Source organism: Marmota monax, unplaced genomic scaffold (assembly GCF_021218885.2).
Source record: "Marmota monax isolate L192 unplaced genomic scaffold, Marmota_monax_Labrador192_F-V1.1 WCK01_AAM20220418_F8-fsc00138, whole genome shotgun sequence".
In the NCBI taxonomy this organism is placed as follows: Eukaryota; Metazoa; Chordata; class Mammalia; order Rodentia; family Sciuridae; genus Marmota; species Marmota monax.
Window position 1 is genome coordinate 2,118,026 of NW_026692763.1, and position 20,668 is coordinate 2,138,693.

Sequence of the window (20,668 nt, forward strand, 5' to 3'; positions counted from 1 at the left end):
TTTCATATATTCTGCTCATTTCTTCTTTTTGATTCTATGTCAGTAAGAGCCTTTCTACCACTTGCCTGACAGCAGATCTCCCTGCTCCCCTCTCTTCTCTCTCATTGCGGCACATTTAGCTACTGCAACATTAGATGAAAACTTATTTTTTTTCAGGCTGGGGGTGTAGCTCAGTGGTAGGGCACTTGCCTAGCATATGTGAGGCTTTGGGTTTGATCCCTAACACTTAAAAAAAGAAAGGAAAGAAAAAAAAAGTTTTTTCCCCTAAAGTAGAGGTGGAGCACACAAAGATACCAAAGGTGATTCTGGCCAGCATTGCCTCTTCATCAGTTCAAGCCAGTTGTATGGGAAAGAGAAGCCTAGATTCTTATGAAAAAAGGATGGGGGTGGGGGTGGGGGAGACTGATAAATTTTAAGCAAGCTGCAACTTGAAGTTGATATGTATGAGAAAAGTACAGGCTGATTCATAATTAATACACCTAGATCTATGCAAAGGACCATGGAAAAAGAATCAAAAGATGCTTGGAACACACTGGCCAGCTCCCTCCCTTGCTCTTCACACATTCATTTCCTCATAGAGCTCATCAATTTTGTGACCATGTCAACCACGGTGAGAAGAGAAAAATAAGAACATATGCTGAATTTTTCATAATATTAAATTTATTCCACTTGGAGGACTGTCTTATGTTCTGAGATTATAATCTTTCTTTAGTCCTAAGACATTTCTTTTATAAAATGACAGTGAAAGTAAGTGATAATTTGCATTTTTTATGTACTTTCCTAGTAATTTAGAAAAAAAAAAGATCACTCTACGCTGTTCCCTCATATTTATTTTTATTTTTTGGTAATTGGACTGATTTGGGAACTCCAAATGCCTGTTAATATCGTACCTGAAAAAAATACAAATCAAATAGTAGATGGTTGTCAATCTAATCGGAACAAATAATTAATTCACATACACTTTAAGGAGAAAACTTAACGAAATCTTACTTTTCATTCTGAACAGCTCTCTCCATAAAATTGTCCCATAAGTATATCAAATTAGTCATAACAACTACTGTTAAGTGATTAATGAAACACTTCATCATAACCTCTGACAATTTGACAGGAGTGAATTTAATAATAGCAATAAATACAGATGGGACTACATAAATTGAGGAGGTCCTGATGCACAACTCTTCCTCTATTCGATGGCATCTCAGTGTTCTCATCTGAAATGAACCAAGAAATTAATTATAATGATGATCTTAGCAACACACAAAAAAAAAATTCAAAACAAAATCCATCCTCTCTGAAGGAGGCTTTTATTCTTGTTACCCCACTGCCCACTTCACATGCGTGGAGCCAAGAGACTAAAGGAGCTCCAAAGAAAGGTAATAATTAGGGTGAAGAATGTAGCTCCTGACCTGGTTGTGAAGCAGTACTACAGCAGTCAGTGGCTCCCCGCAGGGCAGGTCCTCTCAGTCATTTGCTTCGTTTGGCAATACAGTTGCAAAACTATTGGCCAAACTTGCTTAGAGAGTAGGTGTAAGACCCAAAGGTGTTCTTGGTTCTAGGCAACCTTTCAATCTGTCTTACTGTAAAGTGGAGGCAGATTTTCCTGCACGTTCTATTCCCCCCACACCCCAACCCCTTCACCTTCGTATATCACCCATCTCTGGAGGATTTTGCCTGGAATGGCTTAATAATGTACCGCTGCTGCCCACTGCTTCCGGAAATAACCCCAGTCCAGAGTACTTACAAAGCTGTTTCTGTGTGAGGGTCTTTCTCTTTTATGCAAAGCTGAAAGCAAACACAAGAGCAATGAGTTTTCCTGCTTTTCTGAGGCCCATGGATAAGTATTTTTAATACATCAAGAAAGCCTAGGGACAGGTGCTGTGGAAATACAGCCACCTCTGCACTGGCTGAGGTCTCATTTCTTTGGTCACTTAAATAGTTTTTATTGAATTTCAAAAAGATGCAACTTTTCATCAGGATGTTTTCAGGACCCCTAAACAGTCAGGTATTTCATATATAGATATCAAATTGCTCTGGATTGGTACAAAGGGTGGGGTGAATTTCTTCTTGGGAGACATTATTGCCCTGAATAACACTTAGTTATGTATTGCAAAGAGAATGCCCCTTGCTGACTGGTGAGTTCAGCAGAGGACTTTCCGCCATATCAGCCCTTCTTTGGCACTGAATTAACTGGCAGAATCAAATGCATGCATTAACTTATGCATGCACATACTCTGAATCATGCTAAGCAATGAGGTTAACCATTTGACAATTCCAACCCCAGCCCACTCCAGCTGAAGCATGTGACTGTACTTAAGAGGTAAGCACGTAGATCTCTGAACCCAGAGCAGATGTTCCTCCTTGTGTTTACTTACTGTACCTCAGACACCATAGCAACAATAAAGGGAAATTTAAAAGGAAGAAAAATCAACTCAAAATCGCCTACCAATTCCTTACCCCTAACACCACAGCTATTTTCATTCAGGCCTTGTCCATATGTACTTCTATTCTTTGTGAAGCAATATTCATTGTAAACACACACACATATGTATATATATTTACAATATTTATTCCTTTGAGCAACTTCATTTTAGATCTTACCATAAGAGGACCAGACAAAATTTGTTATAACTCAAGTCATTTATATAGCCAGTTTTCTGGCATTATTTAGGTGATTCTTTGTGTGGGTGTGTAGTGCTGGGGATCGAACCCAGGGTCTCATGCATACAGAGAACCCACTCTGCCACTGAGTCACACCCCAGCCCTTTAGATGACTTGTTGCCCCAATAGCTCAGAATTCTTAGATACCTTCATTATTCTTTGTCGTCTAGCAAGCAGTCCAAAGCACAGTGTCAGAAAGATCACAACACATGCAGCAATAATGGGTTCTATTGGTACCACCACAGCTTTATCTGTCAGAAATGCAAACACAGGGAAGAAAAATGAACAATTGTATGCTTCTGATATGTAAGTCCCAGTCATTGTCTCTTGCATTTTTATATATCATCTTCTTAATTAAATCTTCCCAACAATGCCAAAAGGTAGATAAGTACCATTTTACAGACAAGGAAGCAAGGGCTTTGAGAGATCAGTTCCAAAGTCACAGAACTAATAAATGGCAGAGACAGGTTTATGAATTCATTCCTTTATAAAAGAATAATTTATTATAATATGACTAGCTCCCCCAAAGCAAGCAGTCAGATCACTTTGTGCTTTCTTCATCCACAATTTCTGCCCTAAAGAAAGAAGTAGGCTGAAGTTAATAATTTTTTCTGGCTTTTGAAAAACAAAACAAAAAAAATTTTAGGTGGTATCTCAGAGCAGGAAAGAAGGGGAAGAAGGCTTTGTGAGTAAGAAGATAAAGAGTGCAGAACTTTCTGGAGAAGGAAAGAGAGAGAAGTCTATGGGCCCTGGGAGTACTAGGGACAATTATACCTGTACTGTGAGAGTAGCCTAAAGAGGTGTCAAGACATTATAGAAAATGACTGCATGGTGCCTCTAGGGAAATAGAACTCTAAGCCTTTCCAACTTTAGCAAAGATTTTCTCTCTCTCCCTCCCCCTCCCCCCCTCTCATTCCATTCCCTTATTATCTGAGCTCCAGGTAATAACAGAGTTATTTCTCTCATCAGACAGGCATGATGCCTGTGTTTGAAAGCTTTCCAAAAGCCTTTGAAAATATTCACAATCTGGAGGTGAGATGGGGGATAAAGCATGGTCTCCAAAGCATAAAAAGAAAATATCAAAATTAGTAAACTAAAATAAAATGTAACCCTGTGCTAACTATAACCCAACTGTTAAATATCAATGTTTCAATTTCAAGGATGAAATTAATAACTTATTTATAACAAACTTCAAAATGTATTCAAGTTATAGAGCTCCTTTCAAAATGTTTATGGCAAAAAAATACTCTTAATGTGCTTTGTTTTAATATGTTTGATATGAGAGGGGAATGAAGTGCTTCAAAGTAGAAGTGTTTAGGGTCAAAACAAAGGGTTTTTTTTTTTTTTTTTTTGCCTTTTTGGTACCATGGGTCACAGATTGAACTAGGAGCACTTAACACTGACCCACATCCCTAGCCCATTTCATTTTTCATTTTGAGATAGGGTTTTGCTAAGTTGCTCAGAGCTTCATTAAATTGCTGAGGCTGGTCTTGAACTTGTGATCATCCTGCCTCAGCCTCCTGAGCAGCTGGGATTACAGGCATGTGCCCTGCCACCATGCCTGGCCACAAAAGTTTTTAAGTGACTCTGTCTAAGTCCCCAAATTCCAATGCCATCCAAGGAAGGGAATGGGCTCTGATCATGGCTTAGATAAAATTTTAGGAATTAAAAAATATAGACTATGCCATTGATTGTACAATTGAGTTTGTGGATTGAGGTGTAATCAGCAAATATTTACTGAGTGTCTAATGTATGTGAGGTGCTAAGATAGAATGGAGCAGAGATGGAAGTTCCTGCCTTCATGGTGCTCATATTCTAAAGAGGGGAAACAGACTGAGATAAGCATTATAAAAGGAATAGGGTCGTGACAGCATACAAAGGGAGAAAGGTGGGAGGAGGAGAACAGGCAACTTTAAGATAAATCTAATCTCAAAGCCAAACCCTATGTGCCTTAATATTATTAAATAGAGTTTATTCCCCCATACCTGTATAATGCATTAATCAATTGCCTTTTAATTCATTTTCTTCCTATTATTTGCCCAGCTCCTATGCAGAATAATTTTGGGGAGCAAATGGATTAAGTATCCTTCATTTCTTCCCTCTCTTAACTGTTCTTAAAATTTTTCGTTCCTAAAAAATTATTCTTATGAAGGTGTGGGTCTTATCAGCCTCTGGAGAAACTGCGTTCAGTGGGTCTTCTTCTAGAAAGTTCTGGCTCTGTAAGAGCTAGCTCTGGGACACACTAAGGGGCTTTACCTTACTTAAGGACCCCTCCACTTTGGTGGCAAGGAAAGATGTCAAAATAAAGGGGAAGCAAAGATGATATGATTAGGAAATCAGAATTCAGTCACAGGTTGGAATAATTTTTCTACCAGGATGAATAAAATGAAGCCACATGTAACAGCTTCCATTCCACAAACAAGCTGAAAACCATCTGAGCCCGTGGATTCTAAGTTTCTGTTGGAAATGATTTTGACAAACATAACTGCATCTCTCCTCTTGTTCTGCTTTTATGCTCTCCTTTGTAACCAGACTTGGTATCTCTACCTCTCGCATCCATTGTGGTAAAATAATTTCAGCACATGGGCTCAAGAAAGACTTCCTGATGCTGAGCATGGTGGCACATGCCTGTAATCCCAGCTACTTGGGAGCTGGAGGCAGGAGGATCCCAAGTTCCAGGTCAATTTGAGCAATGTATGAGACCCTGACTCAAAAACTAAAAATTAAAGAAAAAAAAAAGGGTGGGGGTGAGGATGTAGTTTAGCAGTAGAGTGCCTGCCTAGCATGTGCAAGGCCCTGGATTTGATTGCCAGCACCACACAAACACACACACACACACACACACAACACAGCTCTGTGATGTCATTTCTGGCTTTGCATGGCTTCATTTAGAAACTACCCCACTGAGCAATGAAGCTGGGAGAGCCTCGTGGAAAACTTGGCACTGAGCCTCGGCACCAGCAGCAGAGGGCTTGTGTTATAAAGGCAGCCAACAGCCAGGGAAGTAACAAAGCAAGAAGAAATAAGAAAAACAAGTTGGTTTGGAAGAGCTCCACCCAAAACAAGTTTCTGCCCACCCGAAAGGCAATTTGCTGATTGCCACACAAGCTGTATGGGATATATATATTTTTTCCCCCTGTGGCATAGAGAAATTACAATTTCTTTTTAACAAAAAGGAATGATATCATTCCCTAGCTTTCAAGTGTGGTCTTACAGCCAGATAGGATGACATGGTATGAGACCCATACTACACTGCTTATGTGGCCCTGGGGAGGTAAAAAGCCACAAGTTTCAAGCCAAACCCTATGTGCCTTAATAAAAAACCCTTCCAAGGTTTCTCTCCTATGGGTATCTAGAATATTTGTGAGTCTGGTTTTTAAAGCAAGCAGTCCCTAGGCATACTGTCACTGCTCTGCAGGACAAATTGCTGAGCAGTCACAATGATGGGCAGTCAACCAACAGCAACTCTTCCCATCAGCCGCTCCCTTCATGTCCTGACCACCCCTGCTGGGCCACAAGAGGAAATAAGAATACATCAGTACTGGGTACATCGGTCCATCATTTCTGGCAGGGGTTCAAGTTGGCTTCCTGGGAACTGGCAACAGTAGCAATGAGTAGGTACAAGGAAGCAAATGACAAAGTGAATAATGTTCTAACAAGATTTAGGAGCCTTAGCATGTTTGGCTGCTTCTTGCATACTGGCCTGAGACCAGAGAACGTGTGCATGAGCATTTTCTGCATCTGCTACATTAGGTATCTCGCCTTTCTCTTTTGGTTTGAGCAAGAAATATGAGGAGGGAAAAATATTTGGAGCTTCATTTGTTCTCTGTTATTGCAGGGGTGATAAACCTGAGTAGCTATAACTGGATGCAGTGGCACATGCCTATAATCCCAGCAGCTCAGGAGGCTGAGGCAGGAGGATCGAAAGTTCAAAGCCAGATTCAGAAACTTACTGAGGCCCTAAGCAACTGAGTGAGACCCTGTCTCTAAATAAAAAAAAATTAAAAAGAGTTGGGGATGTGGCTCACTGATTAAGCACCCCTGGGTTCAATCCCTGGCAACAACATTAATAACAAAAATCTTGGTAGATGAAACATAAATCCAAGAGAAAGAGTTTTTTTTTTGCCTTCATTTTTTCCCATTCCCTCTGCTGACAAACGTATAGGTTTGGATTTAAGAGTGAGGAGTGGTTTTAGAAATCCATTTAAAAAAAAATAACTAGATAATCAGCATCTTTCTTCTGAGTGTTTCTGACTTCTCTTCTGTTTGTCATTAGGCTGGGAACTCAAAGATCAGTGTGTCTCACCTTGCTGCCCAAGACAATTTGTGGAAGTTCTCTTCCCTTAAAGTCCATCAGCCAGCATGGTGACACACGCCTGTAATTCCAGCAGTTTGGGAGGTTGAAGCAGAAGGATCATGAATTCAAAGCCAGCCTCAGCAAAAGCAAGACACTAAGCAACTCAATGAGACCCTGTCTCTAAATAAAATACTAAATAGGGCTGGGGGTGCGACTCAGTGGTCAAGTACTCCTGAGTCCAATCCTGGTACTCCCCCTGCCCTAAAAAAAAAAAAAGCCAATCAGAATTGCTTTCTACATTTGGTTCTAGCAAGGACCTTCTGGTATGGAAGGGCATAATTCCCCTAAAAGGACTGACTGGAATTCTTAATGGGCAATTCCTTGGATAGGGATATTTCTCCAAAGAAAATCCTAGATTTCCCAGATTCATCATTTGTTGTCATCAAAAATATTTTTTAAAAGATATTTATTTTTTAGTTGTAGTTGGATACAATATTATTAATTAATTAATTAATTTTTATGTGGTGCTGAGGATTGAACCCAGGGCCTCTCCTGTGCTAGGTGAGCGCTCTACCGCTGAGCCACAATCCCAGCCCCGCCAAAGTTATTTACTGAGACTCTATTATGAGTTTTTCACCATGCTGGATATTGCTTAAAAAGAGAGTTACCTTTAACAATCAGGTGAAAGTCCAAGGTCTCCATTTTCAGAGGTGAATTTGCAATACAGCTGTAGGTTCCATTGTCAGATTTCTTGACTTTGCTGATGGACAGCTGAAGAGACTCGCTTGTCTGTTGGATTTGGTGATGGTTTTTCTCTAAAGTCAGGATGTTATTGTTTTTGTACCACATCATTTGAGCCTGGGGGTTGGATTTCACATTGCAAACCAAGTTCACATTGCTGTCTTCTTCAACTGTTTGGAAGTCATTTCCACTTAGGAGAGGAGGAACTGCAAGATTCAAGCATTTAAGTTTAATTAGAACATAAGCAGTAGTTTATCCATGTTCAAGGTCTTCCTCCAGCCTTTCTCTTGTAGTCATTCAGAAATGTATTGAGTTCCTACTTTGTGCTCAGCATGGGCTAGGAAATAAAGATACAATGGTAAACAACACACTTAAGTTCTAAACCTCCTAGAACATTTAGTGTGGAGAAGACAAATGATGAAACAGTATGCAATTATAAACATGGTGTATATGCTAATGAGTCTGTCCTGACTGGACAATTTGTAATAATTTAAGATTATAAGCCTTGGGTCTGTGCTCTCTGAGGGTAAATATAATAAACTAAGCTGTGCTAGTATTGGATGAAACAACGTAATACTAAGAAGACAGGCATTAGTGTTTGTTAGCCCTAACTCCATCTACACCATTTACTTGTGACTTTGAGATAGTTATTCAACTATTAAGGTCTCAGTTTCCTTATCTAAAAAAAAAAATGGGATGATAATACCTAGCTCATAAGTTGCTGTGAAGGTTGAACGAGATAATCCCTGTGAAGAATTTACTGCAATGCTAGCTACTATTATTATTGTGGTGGTGGTAGTTCTGAAGGCTACTCACACCGTCTTATTTTTGCATTTTATCTAGCTACATTTTTCCTGGCCAATTAGATATTTATTGTACCAGGGATTGAACCCAAGGACACTTAACCATTTAGCCACATCCCCAGCCCTTTTTATTTTTTATTTTGAGACAGGGACTTGGTAAGCTATTTAGGGCCTCACTAAGTTGCTGAGGCTGCCTTTGAACTTACAATCCTCCTGCCTCAGCCTCCAGAGCTGCTGGGATTATAAACATGCACCACTGCACTTGGCTATAGCCACATATTTTCCAATGTGTGTTTGCATTTCCTCAATGATCCTCTAGAAATAAGGCCCTCCTCCCAGAAGGTATTCTGATCCCAGCAGCTCTGGCATCAATGGAAGGTTAGTGAGTCCCTCTCATCCCTCTGTGTAGGTTACTCCTTACTCCTTCCATAAGAACAGTTGTAGACCCATAGATAGTCCAACACATTTACTGTATCTTTAACAAATAATTCCAATCCTCACCCTCCACCAAAGTTTTCCAACGTCCAGCGGGAGAAACAGCTGAGCTAACATTCCCCTCTTTTCTGTGTCCCTTGCATTTTCTGGCAAAGGTGCAAAAGATTAATAAAATGGTTAAAGAGTGGGCAGTAGGAAGGAGGTAGACATGGAGAAGAAAAAAGGAGCTTGTATAATCTGCACACTGAATAATTAGACCCTGAGTAGGCTGCACTATTAATAACTTTCTCAGAAGAATGACATTTTGTTGCTCTTTGGAATGAGCTTGAGTTCTATATCCATATCCAACAAGAATGTTATATGGCATTCAGATATGTAGGAAGCTGCTGGAATAGTGAACACAACTACTAAATAGGACAGTTTCATTTGTGGACAGATCCCATTAGTTATTTCTTTTAATTTAAGCCCCAATGTTTAAGCATGTCATCTATGCAGAAATGTTCCCTTTAAAAAAAAAATCAGTGCATTTCAAATAAATCTAAAATCCTCTTTGACTCTGGTCTGGTCCCTTTCTGACTCCCCAGAGATATCCACTGCTATGAATTTGGGATAAATCTTTCCAGATAATTTTTTAAAAAATAATTTTCTACACATATAGTGTCCCCATAGGAGAAAAATGTATTTTTAGGAGCATGGGAAACATTTACATAAAAGACTTAATTCTCTTAATAACTTGCATGTTTTTGAGACATACTCACAATGATCCACAAAAAACAAAAACAAAAACAAAAAAACCCTAGCTCACTGCTTTTATAGTGCTGTAGTATAAAACATGACTATTTTATTTTAGTTTGACGGGCATTAGATGGTTTCATTTAAAAATGGTAAATAATACTACAATAAAAGTATCCTTACACATGTCTTTGTATGCACATGTACATGCTTTTATCCACAGTTAATGTCTAAAAGGAGAAATGTTATATCACAGGGTAGGCATACTTTAAATTTTGATAGATATTGCAAAAGAGAGATTATCAATTTATACTTTGTGCAACAGCAAATTAAAGAAAATGTTTTTCTATACTCTTCTCCAAATAGCATATTATCCAGGCTCCAATCAACTGGGTTTTTTTGTTGTTGTTGTTGTTGTTGCTGTTGTTTGTTTGTTTGTTTTACTTTTGGTGCTGGAGATTGAACCCAGGACTTCACACATGCTGAACACGTGCTGTACCACTGTGCTACACTCCAGCCCCCACTTAGTTCTTGCTTGGCTATTAACAACACTAATAATACTTCCTTTAGAGAGTACATAATATTCTTGTCACATTTATAAACTCATTTTGGTTTATTGGTTGATGAGTCTGTGTCAGTTATTGTCACTATGAATCATTGACCAGTTGGTTACATGTATGTGTAGGAACAATGATATTTAAAGGTTGTTATAAAGATGATTTTAAAAGAAATTTGAGGCTGGAAAACGAAAAACAATTTCTTGAAGCCACCAAATCATATTATTGACATTGTTGCCATGTCTCCCTTAAGAAGGTACCATGTGGAAAGCACTAAATTAGGAGCCTGGGGATTCATATTACTGTTCTCAGTGCCCACTGTGATTTGGGGCCCCAATCTGGGCCTCAGTTTTCTCATCTATCATTTCATAGGCTGAATTACAAAACCACCAATATCCTCTGATAGCCTTGGCTTCTTTATCAAAGTAACCAAGACATAGCTTGCTAAAAGTTACATTTTGCTAGTGTGAGTGAGGCCATGAATTTGATCCCCTGAACCACCACCAAAAAAAAAAAAAAAATCACATCTTATCAATTCTTTGCAAATAAAAAAATAAAAAACAAAGCTTGGGAACCCACAAATGATTCACTCAGGAAACTCAAACTGCAGGATGTCAGAATTTTCTGGAGCTAAATTACTCAGCATTTTCTCCACTCATGTATTTGGGATCACAGAAAAGTTGGTTGAGCTCATTGGATCAAGTAAGCTTGACTTTTATTACTATGTTGCAAATTGAGAGCTTCTTCTACCAAACCTTACCACACCCACTTCACACCATTGTCCTACTCTACATGGTGCTTCACAATCCCAACCACACCTCCCCTGGTAGAACCAGCTTTCCACTGATGTAAGGAGTACAAGTGCCTATATAGTATCACTGGATTGTTCCCCTAAACTTTGTATTTAGTTCCAACAATGGGATATTCAACCATTGAAGAGCTTCACATTTTCTGGTTTTGTTTTGCAGTGCTGGGGATGGAACACTGCCACTGAGCTGCATCCCCAACCCAGCACTTTTTGGATTTTAAAGTGATATTAAATGATCCCCAGTAAAGGTATTTTTAAACACAAAACAAAAGCTAAAAACCAACAAAGAGGGAGCTGGGGTTGTGGCTCAGCTGTAGAGTGCTTGCATAGCACATGCGAGGCCCTGGGTTCAATCCTTAGCACCACATAAAAATACATAAATAAGGATATTGTGTCCAACTAAAAAATAAACATTAAAAAAAAAACAACAAAGAAGGATTGGTAATTTTAAATATATAAATGTGAAAATGTTCAATATGACAAAAAAGTTATAAAATATATTAAAAACATGTAGCAGCCAGACACAGTATTACATGCCCGTAATCCCAGTGACTTGGGAGGCTGGGACAGGAGAATCTCAAGTTTGAGGCCAGCCTCAGCAACTTAGTAAGACCCTGTCTAAAATTAAAAAATAACAAAATGACTAGTGATATATATCACTGATAGAGCACCCTTGGCTTCAATCCCCAGTATCAAATAAATAAATAGGAGCAATACTTACCATCCTAATTGGCAAAGGTTTTATGTTATAAAAATTAATAACAAAAAAATTAATGATGGGGCTGTGGTTGTAGCTCAGTGGTAGAGCACTTGCCTAGCATGTGTGGGGCACTGGGTTTGATCTTCAGCACCACATAGAAAATTAAGTAAATAAATAAAATAAAGGTATTGTGTTCATTTACATCTAAAAAAAAAGAATGAAAGAGAAAGAATGCAAATATTCCAATAGAAAAATGGTTAAAGGATATAAGCAGGCATTTCATAGAAAAGAAACACGAATAGCCAATACATTCTTAACTGAAAAAATTAAAAGAATATTTCAAAGGAGACCAGCAGATACTCAGTGCTGGTGAGAGTGTGGGGAAGTAGGCACTCTAATGCTTTGTTGTGGGGGCATAAATTGGACCATTTGGCAAAATCAAGACCTAGATTTCAACTACCATTTAATGTAGTGCAGTCACTTAGATTGATTGATTCTTTTCCCTTCACTCACAAGTAACATTCAGTACCACTGAGACAGACACCGTCTGATCCCTCTGCAGCTTGCAGGTAAAATTGACTCCATGGTCATTTTCACTGATGGAGGAGACACAGACAGAACTGGAGTTGATATTGTTTCCAGGTTTCAAGTCCACTCTCCCATCTTCTCTGTACCAGAGAAGTTCTTCGTCTCTTGTGTGGTTTTGAACAACACACTCCAGAGATGCTTGGAAGCCACGTTGAGTATCCAGAACATAGTTCTCCGCTTTACCATTCACAGTTAAAACAGAACTACCTGGGAGTATAGGAAGATACATATTAAGGTATGCCGAGTGAACAACCTAGAATATTCATCAATAGGGGATTGGTTAAATAAATTAAGTTATATCAGTGCAACAAAATATCCTCTCAACCATTAAAAATAGTCCTATTGATCGATGTGACTTTACAAGGAATAGATTCATAATGTATTATTCATTAAAAAGAAAATGATTAAAAATGGTGGTTGGGCTGGGGGTAGAGCTCAGTTGGTAGAGTGCTTGCCTTGCATGCATAAGGCCCTGGGTTCAATCCCCAGCACCACAAAAAACAACAACAAAACATGGTGGTCACCAAATTTTGCTGCACTTTGAAATCACCTTCAGCTCTGTGTGTGTGTGTGTGTGTGTGTGTGTGTTACTTGGAATCCAGGGCCTCAACATGCTAAGCAAAGCACCTTACCACTGGGAGCTATATCTCCAGCCCCCTTTAATATTTTTTGTTTTTTTTTACTTTGAGACAGGGTCTTGCTAAGTTGCCCTAACTGGCCTTGAACTTGTGATCCTCTTGCGATTACAGGCATGCATCACCATGCCTGGCTCACCTGGAGATTTTTTGTAAAGTCCTTATGCCAGACTTTCATCACCAGACAGCCGACCGATTGACATGAGTATAGGCTGGGCAATGGACTTTCAAATTTTATTTTTTACTTTTTTAAAAATAAATATTTTTCCAGATGTTTTAATTTGTGCATATTAATTATACCTAATAGTAGGATTCACTATTACATATTTAAACATGCACACAATATAACAATATTAATTTGTTCAATTTCATTCCCCAGGCATTGGGCTTTTTTAAAGCCCCTCACTCCAGGTAATTCTAATGTGCAATGACATTTAAGAACCACTGAATTAAAAACCAGAATGTACAGAATAATCCCCAAATGATCCTGTATACATATATATGTATATATAAATAAATATATACTCATCGTGTGTGTATATAGATACATATATGTAATCTATATATTTATGGGGAAAAGCTTGGGAAGAAATCTTACATATATTGACTAGGATTTTTTAAAGTAGAGAAAAAAAATCAGAGACGTACTTACCAGACTTAATTCATTTAATTCAGGGGCTAGCAGTAGGAAAGTAAGGGAGTGGAAATAGGGAAATAAAAAGGAAAAAGCACTATAGCAAAGTGGAAAATTATTTAAGGCATAACATTAGGTGAAAAGGCAGAATATGCATTAAATCTCTGATAATTACCACAAGTGTATCAAAATTGAATATGCATAGTAGCAGAAAACGGCTTGAAACTGCTTTTCTGATCACATAATGAGATTATAGACAAATTTGGTCTTGCATTTCTAATGTTTTGACACTGTTTTGGCAGTGAATAAAATAAAAAGATGTTTAAATAGTAATGATTTGTGGTATAGACAAGTTTTTTCTGGGGTGGGTGATCAGGATATATATAGCACTTGTTTTTCCCCTCCAGCTCTAATTTTTAGAAATCCCTTCGTTATGTAGCAATAATTGTGAATTTCAGCTTTGATTTTCCTAGTTCAGAAGCAAATAACAAAAGTTAGAATTTTAACTGCCATAATCCTGCCCCCCCATAATATATGTTAATATATTCTGTAAATATTGTCCTTTTTATTTTGGATTGAATCCAGGGCAAGCATTCTTACGATGAGCTAAAGCCCCCACCCCAATTTGTCTTTTAAAAAGCATAAGCCTTTGGTAAAAATAATGGGATTGTGGCTTACTATCAAAATGTTGAATGGTTACCTCTGGATAATGGGATTTCAGGGAATTTTTACTTTTTTTTTTTTTTGGCAATGCTAGGGATTGAATTCATGACTTTGGACATGCTAGGCAAGCACTCTCCCACTAAGTTACATTTGAAGCCCTTCTTTATTCTTTTATAGAGTACCTAATTTATTTTTAATTTTTTGGCATTTGGAATTGAAGCCAGGGCCATACACATACTAAGTACTCTACCACTGAGCCCCTTGCCTCATTTCTAGTACCATGATTATGTACTTCTTTTAAAATCCAGAGATGGAAGAAGCTATTTCCAGTTGGGGGTGGAAGAAAATTGCAGAAAAGACTCTCCCGTATGTTCAAATGAGATTACTGAAATGCATTAAAATGTAGGAACAGTTCAGCCCTAACTCTGGAGAGAATAAGGTACTTCGCCTTGTCTTGTACTATCAAAACCACAAAACCAATATTTTTCCACTTAATTTTTTATTATGTTGTCTGTCATTTGTACTGAGTCATACCAACTGTGTACATTCCAAATTGGAATTCAAGGATGTACTCAATGTCCATCCATCAGGTTTTTAATCTGAAATTTTTCTTTATCGAAAAAGAAGCCAAAGAGAATATTAACTTACTTGTTATCTCTCGTGGCAAAAATAAAATTGTTGTGAGGAGTAATATGTACACTTGCATTAGACTGCTGCTTTTCTGTGCCATCCTTAATGAACTCAGGTCGGATCTGCTATGGGAAAAGAATGCAGTTGGTTCTGTACTTTGGTCTACAATGAGTTTATGAACCTTCTTCCTGTCTACGAGGCATTTAAAATAGAGTCCCAGATGAGTCATCCCAACTATAACGGTACTACTTTTAGTTTTTAATTAAACAACTCTGTTCTGATTAAGTTCAAAGTACTTTTAGTACTAAGAAAAAAATTTTTTCAGGCAACAAAAGGAAAACCACAAGGAAATAGGCCATAAGATATGGGGCAGCCCTGGGGGAAAATAAAAACCAATCTTCCCTAGAGAAATTGACAGAACAACATTTTAACAGAAAGAGAAATGAAATTTCCTTCATTCTCAGATGGGCCTTACTAAACAAAGTAACTTGTTTTGAAAGACTTTCTTGATTATCTTTGATCATTTTGTTCTCTGGACAAAAGGAGTTTTGTTCTGTTTCTTCGGTACTGAGAATTGAACCCAGAGCACTTAACCATTGAGCCACATCCCCAGCCCTTTGTATTTTGTATTTTTATTTATTTATTTATTTAGTACTGGGGATTGAATCCAGGGGTGCTTAACCACTGAGCCACATCCCAAGTCCTTTTAAAATTTTATTTTAAAAGTTTGTTTGGGGCTGGGGATGTGGCTCAAGTGGTAGCGCGCTCACCTGGCATGCGTGCGGCCCGGGTTCGATCCTCAGCACCACATACAAACAAAGATGTTGTGTCCACCAAAAACTAAAAAAAATAAATAAATATTTAAAAAAAAAAATTCTCTCTCTCTTTAAAAAAAAAACAACGTTTGAGACAAGGTCTCTCTAAATTGCTCAGGGCCTCACTAGATTGCTGAGGCTGGCTTTGAACTTGACATCTTTCTGCCTCAGCCTCCTGAACTGCTGGGATTCAAGGCATGCACCACCATGCCCAGCTTCCTAGAGAGTTCTTAAAACCATTCCAAATCCTAAGGACTTGAATGTGCATGGTCAGAAAGGATTCAATTGAAAAAATGGTGCCTATAGTTTTAAATGATGTTAATGTCTTTGCAGCTCCCCTCTAAATACTTTTCCCTCTTAACCCAGTATGGACTAAAATTAATAAATAATCAAGGTCTCCTTTTTTTCCCTTTTTCTGTGCATTTGCTCCTGCATTCTTCTCCCTAAAATGTTTTCTTTTTCCATCTGGGAAAAATATATGTATCCATTACTTCAATAGTACTACTACAGGGCTGGGGTTGTGGCTCAGCGGTGGAGCACTCGCCTAGCACATGCGAGGCCCTGGATTCGATCCTCAGCACCACATAAAAATAAATAAATAAAGGTATTATGTCCAACTACAACTAAAAAATAAATATATTTTTTAAAAATAGTACTACTACACTTTACCATTGAGCTACAGCCTTAATAGTACTAGGAATGTAGCTCAATGGTAAAGCACTAGCAAATGCAAGTCCCAGGGTTCAACCCCCAGCATTACAAAAAGAAAGAGAGAGAAAGAAAGCAAAGAAAGGAAGGAAGGAAAGAAGAAAGAAAGAGTACTACTATTAGTAAAAACACATATGGAAGGTCATCCATGCAATGGACACTGTGCTAAACACTTCACATACATTCCTTAATCACAATCAAGTACACAACCACCACCATCTTGTGGTAGTTTCTAAAGGTTTAGAGAAAAGATGCATTTTTGTTCAAGATTCCCCCAAATAATAAACGTCAAAATCAAGATTCAAACCCAGGACTCCCAAGACCATATTCTTAAGCACCCTTATGCCTAGATGAATATTCTCTTCCTTTAAAAGCTGCTGTTAATCCTTTTCAATCCCTAGCTACTCCATTAACTTAAGCAATTTAGACTTTTTCCCCCTTGACCTGACAATTAGCTGTCAAAAACTGGAAAGTACCCAGGACTACTTTGGGTATCATAGATCCTCCCCAGTCCCAGGCTTGTCCTGACAGGAACAAGTTTTATCCCTGCCTGGCAATCCCTTTCTGACTGGCAGGTCTGTATTAATCTTTTAATAATAATATATGATTATTACTAATATTGATTCTTTTGTAATTTAAAAATTTTGTCAAATATATTTCTATCACACTGTTATAATAGTGATGATTTCAGAATTTGGTCATTAATAGAGCTTTCTCACTCTCCACTACAAGTACTCAATAAAACCTGGAAGTGTGGGCTTCTTGGCAGATCTTCTCCACCCCCCCCACGAAAGGGGAGAATTGATACCATAGCTTTCCTTAAACTCCGCTAAGACACCAGTTTTGCAAAATGAATTTCCCTCACTTGTCTCTCTATCTGTTCTTCAAGACAGGCTTACCACTTACCGGCTGAGCACTGAAAAGTTGATTTTCTTGCCTGACTGATCCTCTGCCCCGGAACCCTGAATTCTTTCCCTGTTACTAGCCTTTATAATCCTTGAATTTAAACATTTTATGACAGTAGGGTCAAATAAATTAGATAAGTGGAGTTCAAAGTCTGTCTCTCTTTATGGATGCTTAGCGAAGACAGTAATTGGAAAAGACATCTTCTTAAGATCTAAGTTCTTCTGTGTACCTAGGTTTCTAGGTGGGGCAGGATATTGCTAACACGGGTGTATTGTTTCAAGGAAGCCTGAACTTGTGCAAAACTTTGTAGCACATCTTGCCGAACTCATAATCAAGTGGGATGACTATGCTTTGACAATCTGATAGCCTGGGGGTTGTGATGGGACAAGTCCTAGGAGAGGTTTGACTTTTGCAACAGACAACATACTGGAAAATTCCACACAACTTAAATAATGTTGGAAAAGTATTACTTACATGGGTAACCTGGGCACAATGTATAAGCTGTGCCAAGCCAAGGATAGTTTTAGCTCCTTGAGGCTTTCACCTGATTGGGTAATCCTTACATTATACTTTTAAGAATTAGTAATTGGGGATAACTTATTTTGCTGATAAAAATACATATGTTTGTGATATTATTACCAATGCAAATATAATCTGCCAAATACTATTGTTTCCATTTATTAAAAAATAGAAGAATATTTATGTTTATTCACACATTTTAATACATTAGATAAGCGCACCAGAGATCTGATTCTTACTAGCTGTGAGACTTCAAAAAGTTATGAGCTTCTCTATGAGCTTCAGCTTCATCAATACAATGGTGATAATAATAGTTCCCTCCCTACAGAGTCACTGTGAGGAGTAAATGAAATGGAACATGTAAAACCGCTTCACAATAAGCTCTTATTAAGTAGTAACTATTTATTATTATTCTTAATATTATTATGATAGGCGGGTAGGGCATAATAAATAAGCACAGCCTCACTATGACATTTCTCAAGTAAGGATTATCACTGAGAGCAACTCCTGTTGGCTGGGGCCAAGCTCCCATTAAAGCAGGTATTGAGTTTGCTTCTATATAGATCCAAGAGCAGTGTGTTTTATTATTGTCATTTAAAAATGAATTTGGCAGGCTGGGGTCTGGGGCTCAGCGGTAGCACACTTGTCTGGCATGTGTGAGGCACTGGGTTCCTTTCTCTGCACCACGTATGAATAAATAAATAAAGGACTATCAACAACTTAAAAAAATATTAAAAAAAAAATGAATTTGGCCATGGACAGATGTCTTTGTTCTTGGTTCCTCCAAAGCAGAACCTGAGACAAAGCTTTGGGTGCAGATAGTATATTTAAAGGTGATCTCAGGAAGCATAGTAAGTAAGAAGATAGAGAAGGGAGGAAAACTAATAAAGGATGTGTTAATGAACAAATTAGTGCTGTCAGCAATTCTCAATATGGAGCCTTTGACGTGTTCTGTAGAACACATCTCACGATCAACTCATGATGGAAGGGAGCTTGGGTATTTATCCAACAACTTCTTTCTAGCCTTGGGGTGTTGACTCCCCAGCACCTTCAGCTTGCCCTCTGAGGGACAGTGTACTCTCTCAAGCCAGAACCAAGAATGCTAGAAAAAGATACAGGAAGTTACTTATTATATGAGAATTGTTTGCAGGTAACCTCTGTGTAGGCCAAGGGGGTGTGGGTAGGTTATCAACAACAATTTCTACAACCGGATATTAGATGATATAATGGTTAAGTATTTGTAGGTGTAATAATGTTATTGAAGTTATTTAGGAGAATGTCCTAATTCTCAGGAGATGCCTGCTAAAATATTTAGGGGTTAAGTGTCATGATGAGTACAATTGACTTTGAAATGACCTAGCAAAACTGGGAGTGGGGATCTAGCTCAGTGGTAGACCTTGGGTTCTATCTCTAGCATCCATAAATAAATAAATAAATTAATTAATTAATTAATGCACATGCATACACAAAATAAGTATAACAAATGTTAACTAACGTTTACTGAATCCAGATAGGAGTATCTAGATCTTTGTTGTACTAGTCTTTCAACTCTTCTGGATGTTTGATATTTTTTATAATTAAAATGTTGGGGAAATGTATTTAGCAGATATTTATTGAGTATCTACTATGTGCCAACTATTCTAAGTATTGGGGATACCAGTCTCATTAAAACCAATATGGTGGCTTTGTTTTAGATTAGGAAATGATGGTTTCTTAAGTCACTCTATTGCCATCTGAGGAAAATTATAAAAACTCTACCAAGCTATGATAAATGGTGTTCACTGCTATCCACAACATTAAGTAAATACTATGAGAAATAGATGAGGAAAGCAAAACTCTGGAACTTCAATGGTCTTATATTCTAGAATGGAAATTCACTAAAATGATCCTGGAGTACCTTATAGAGTACCCTCAGGTGCTGAGGAAGGATTTCCAATAAGAAAAATGGTAGCATGGCGCCCCTTTTGGAGAACCAAAGAAATGATATTACTGTCCAAGGTCATATACATTCCTGGAACATTCCTCTTTCCTATAGCTGACAGAAGGGAGAAATTATTTTTTCCATAATTAGCTAAGCCTAGTAGTTAACCATTAAGCCCAAGTAATTTGGCTGGTTTGAATATTAATAAAGTTCAGGGCTGGGGTGTAACTCAGTGGCAGAGTGCTTCCCTAGTATTCACAAGGCCCTAGTTTTAATCCTTAGCACCGCAAAAATAAACAAAACAGAGTTCAACGCTCTGCAGCTTCCATAAGTAGCTTAGGCCCTGGAGGATGGGGAAGGAAGGACAGCATTAAATCTGAAAATTCCAGAAATAGAGACTCATCTACTCCATATTCTCTAGGCCCAGGCATTTCTGGAAAGGTAATAGAAAAAGGAGTCTAGGAACTGGCAGCCATGATTTTCTGACTCAGGTAAGTATAAGAATCACAGGGGGCTGAGGGTATACCTTAGCGCTAGAGTGCGCTCTTAGCATTTGCAAGGCTCTGGGTTCGGGACCCAGCTCCAAAACTAGAATCACCTGAGGAAATCTCTAGATACCTTTCCTTCATTCATTTTGATGAGTTTTGGGAATCTTACCTTTAACAAGCCACCTGGCTACGGGACTAGGCGTTTGATTGGTGTGATAAAGGTGAAAAAGGGGATTGTATCTAGCACAGTGCCTAATGCATGATAGGTACTTAAGAGGCAGGCAGGAAGGAAGAAAGGAACAGGAAATTGGGCAGGATAAAGTAGAGGTGCAAAAAAAAAAAAAGTAGAGGTGCAAGCTGAATGCCCTTCTGCAGGAAGGGAATGTATGCTCAGGTCCACCCTGTAGAGACTCCATGGGAGTGAAAAGTA

At 38.3% G+C, this 20,668-nt stretch overlaps 1 protein-coding gene across 1 annotated transcript; it reads right to left on the minus strand.

Moving 5' to 3' along the window:
• Positions 1-810: 810 nt before the first annotated feature.
• On the minus strand, positions 811-15,044 carry Tmigd1 (transmembrane and immunoglobulin domain containing 1). The gene is made up of 6 exons (XM_046447011.2): positions 14,900-15,044; positions 12,245-12,526; positions 7,624-7,902; positions 2,806-2,909; positions 1,742-1,782; positions 811-1,211 (listed from the first exon to the last, which is right to left on the minus strand). The coding sequence occupies exons 1-6, from the start codon at positions 14,979-14,981 to the stop codon at positions 1,208-1,210; spliced, it is 792 nt and encodes a 263-aa protein (XP_046302967.1). The 5' UTR covers positions 14,982-15,044; the 3' UTR covers positions 811-1,207.
• Between the last annotated feature and the right edge of the window lie 5,624 nt (positions 15,045-20,668).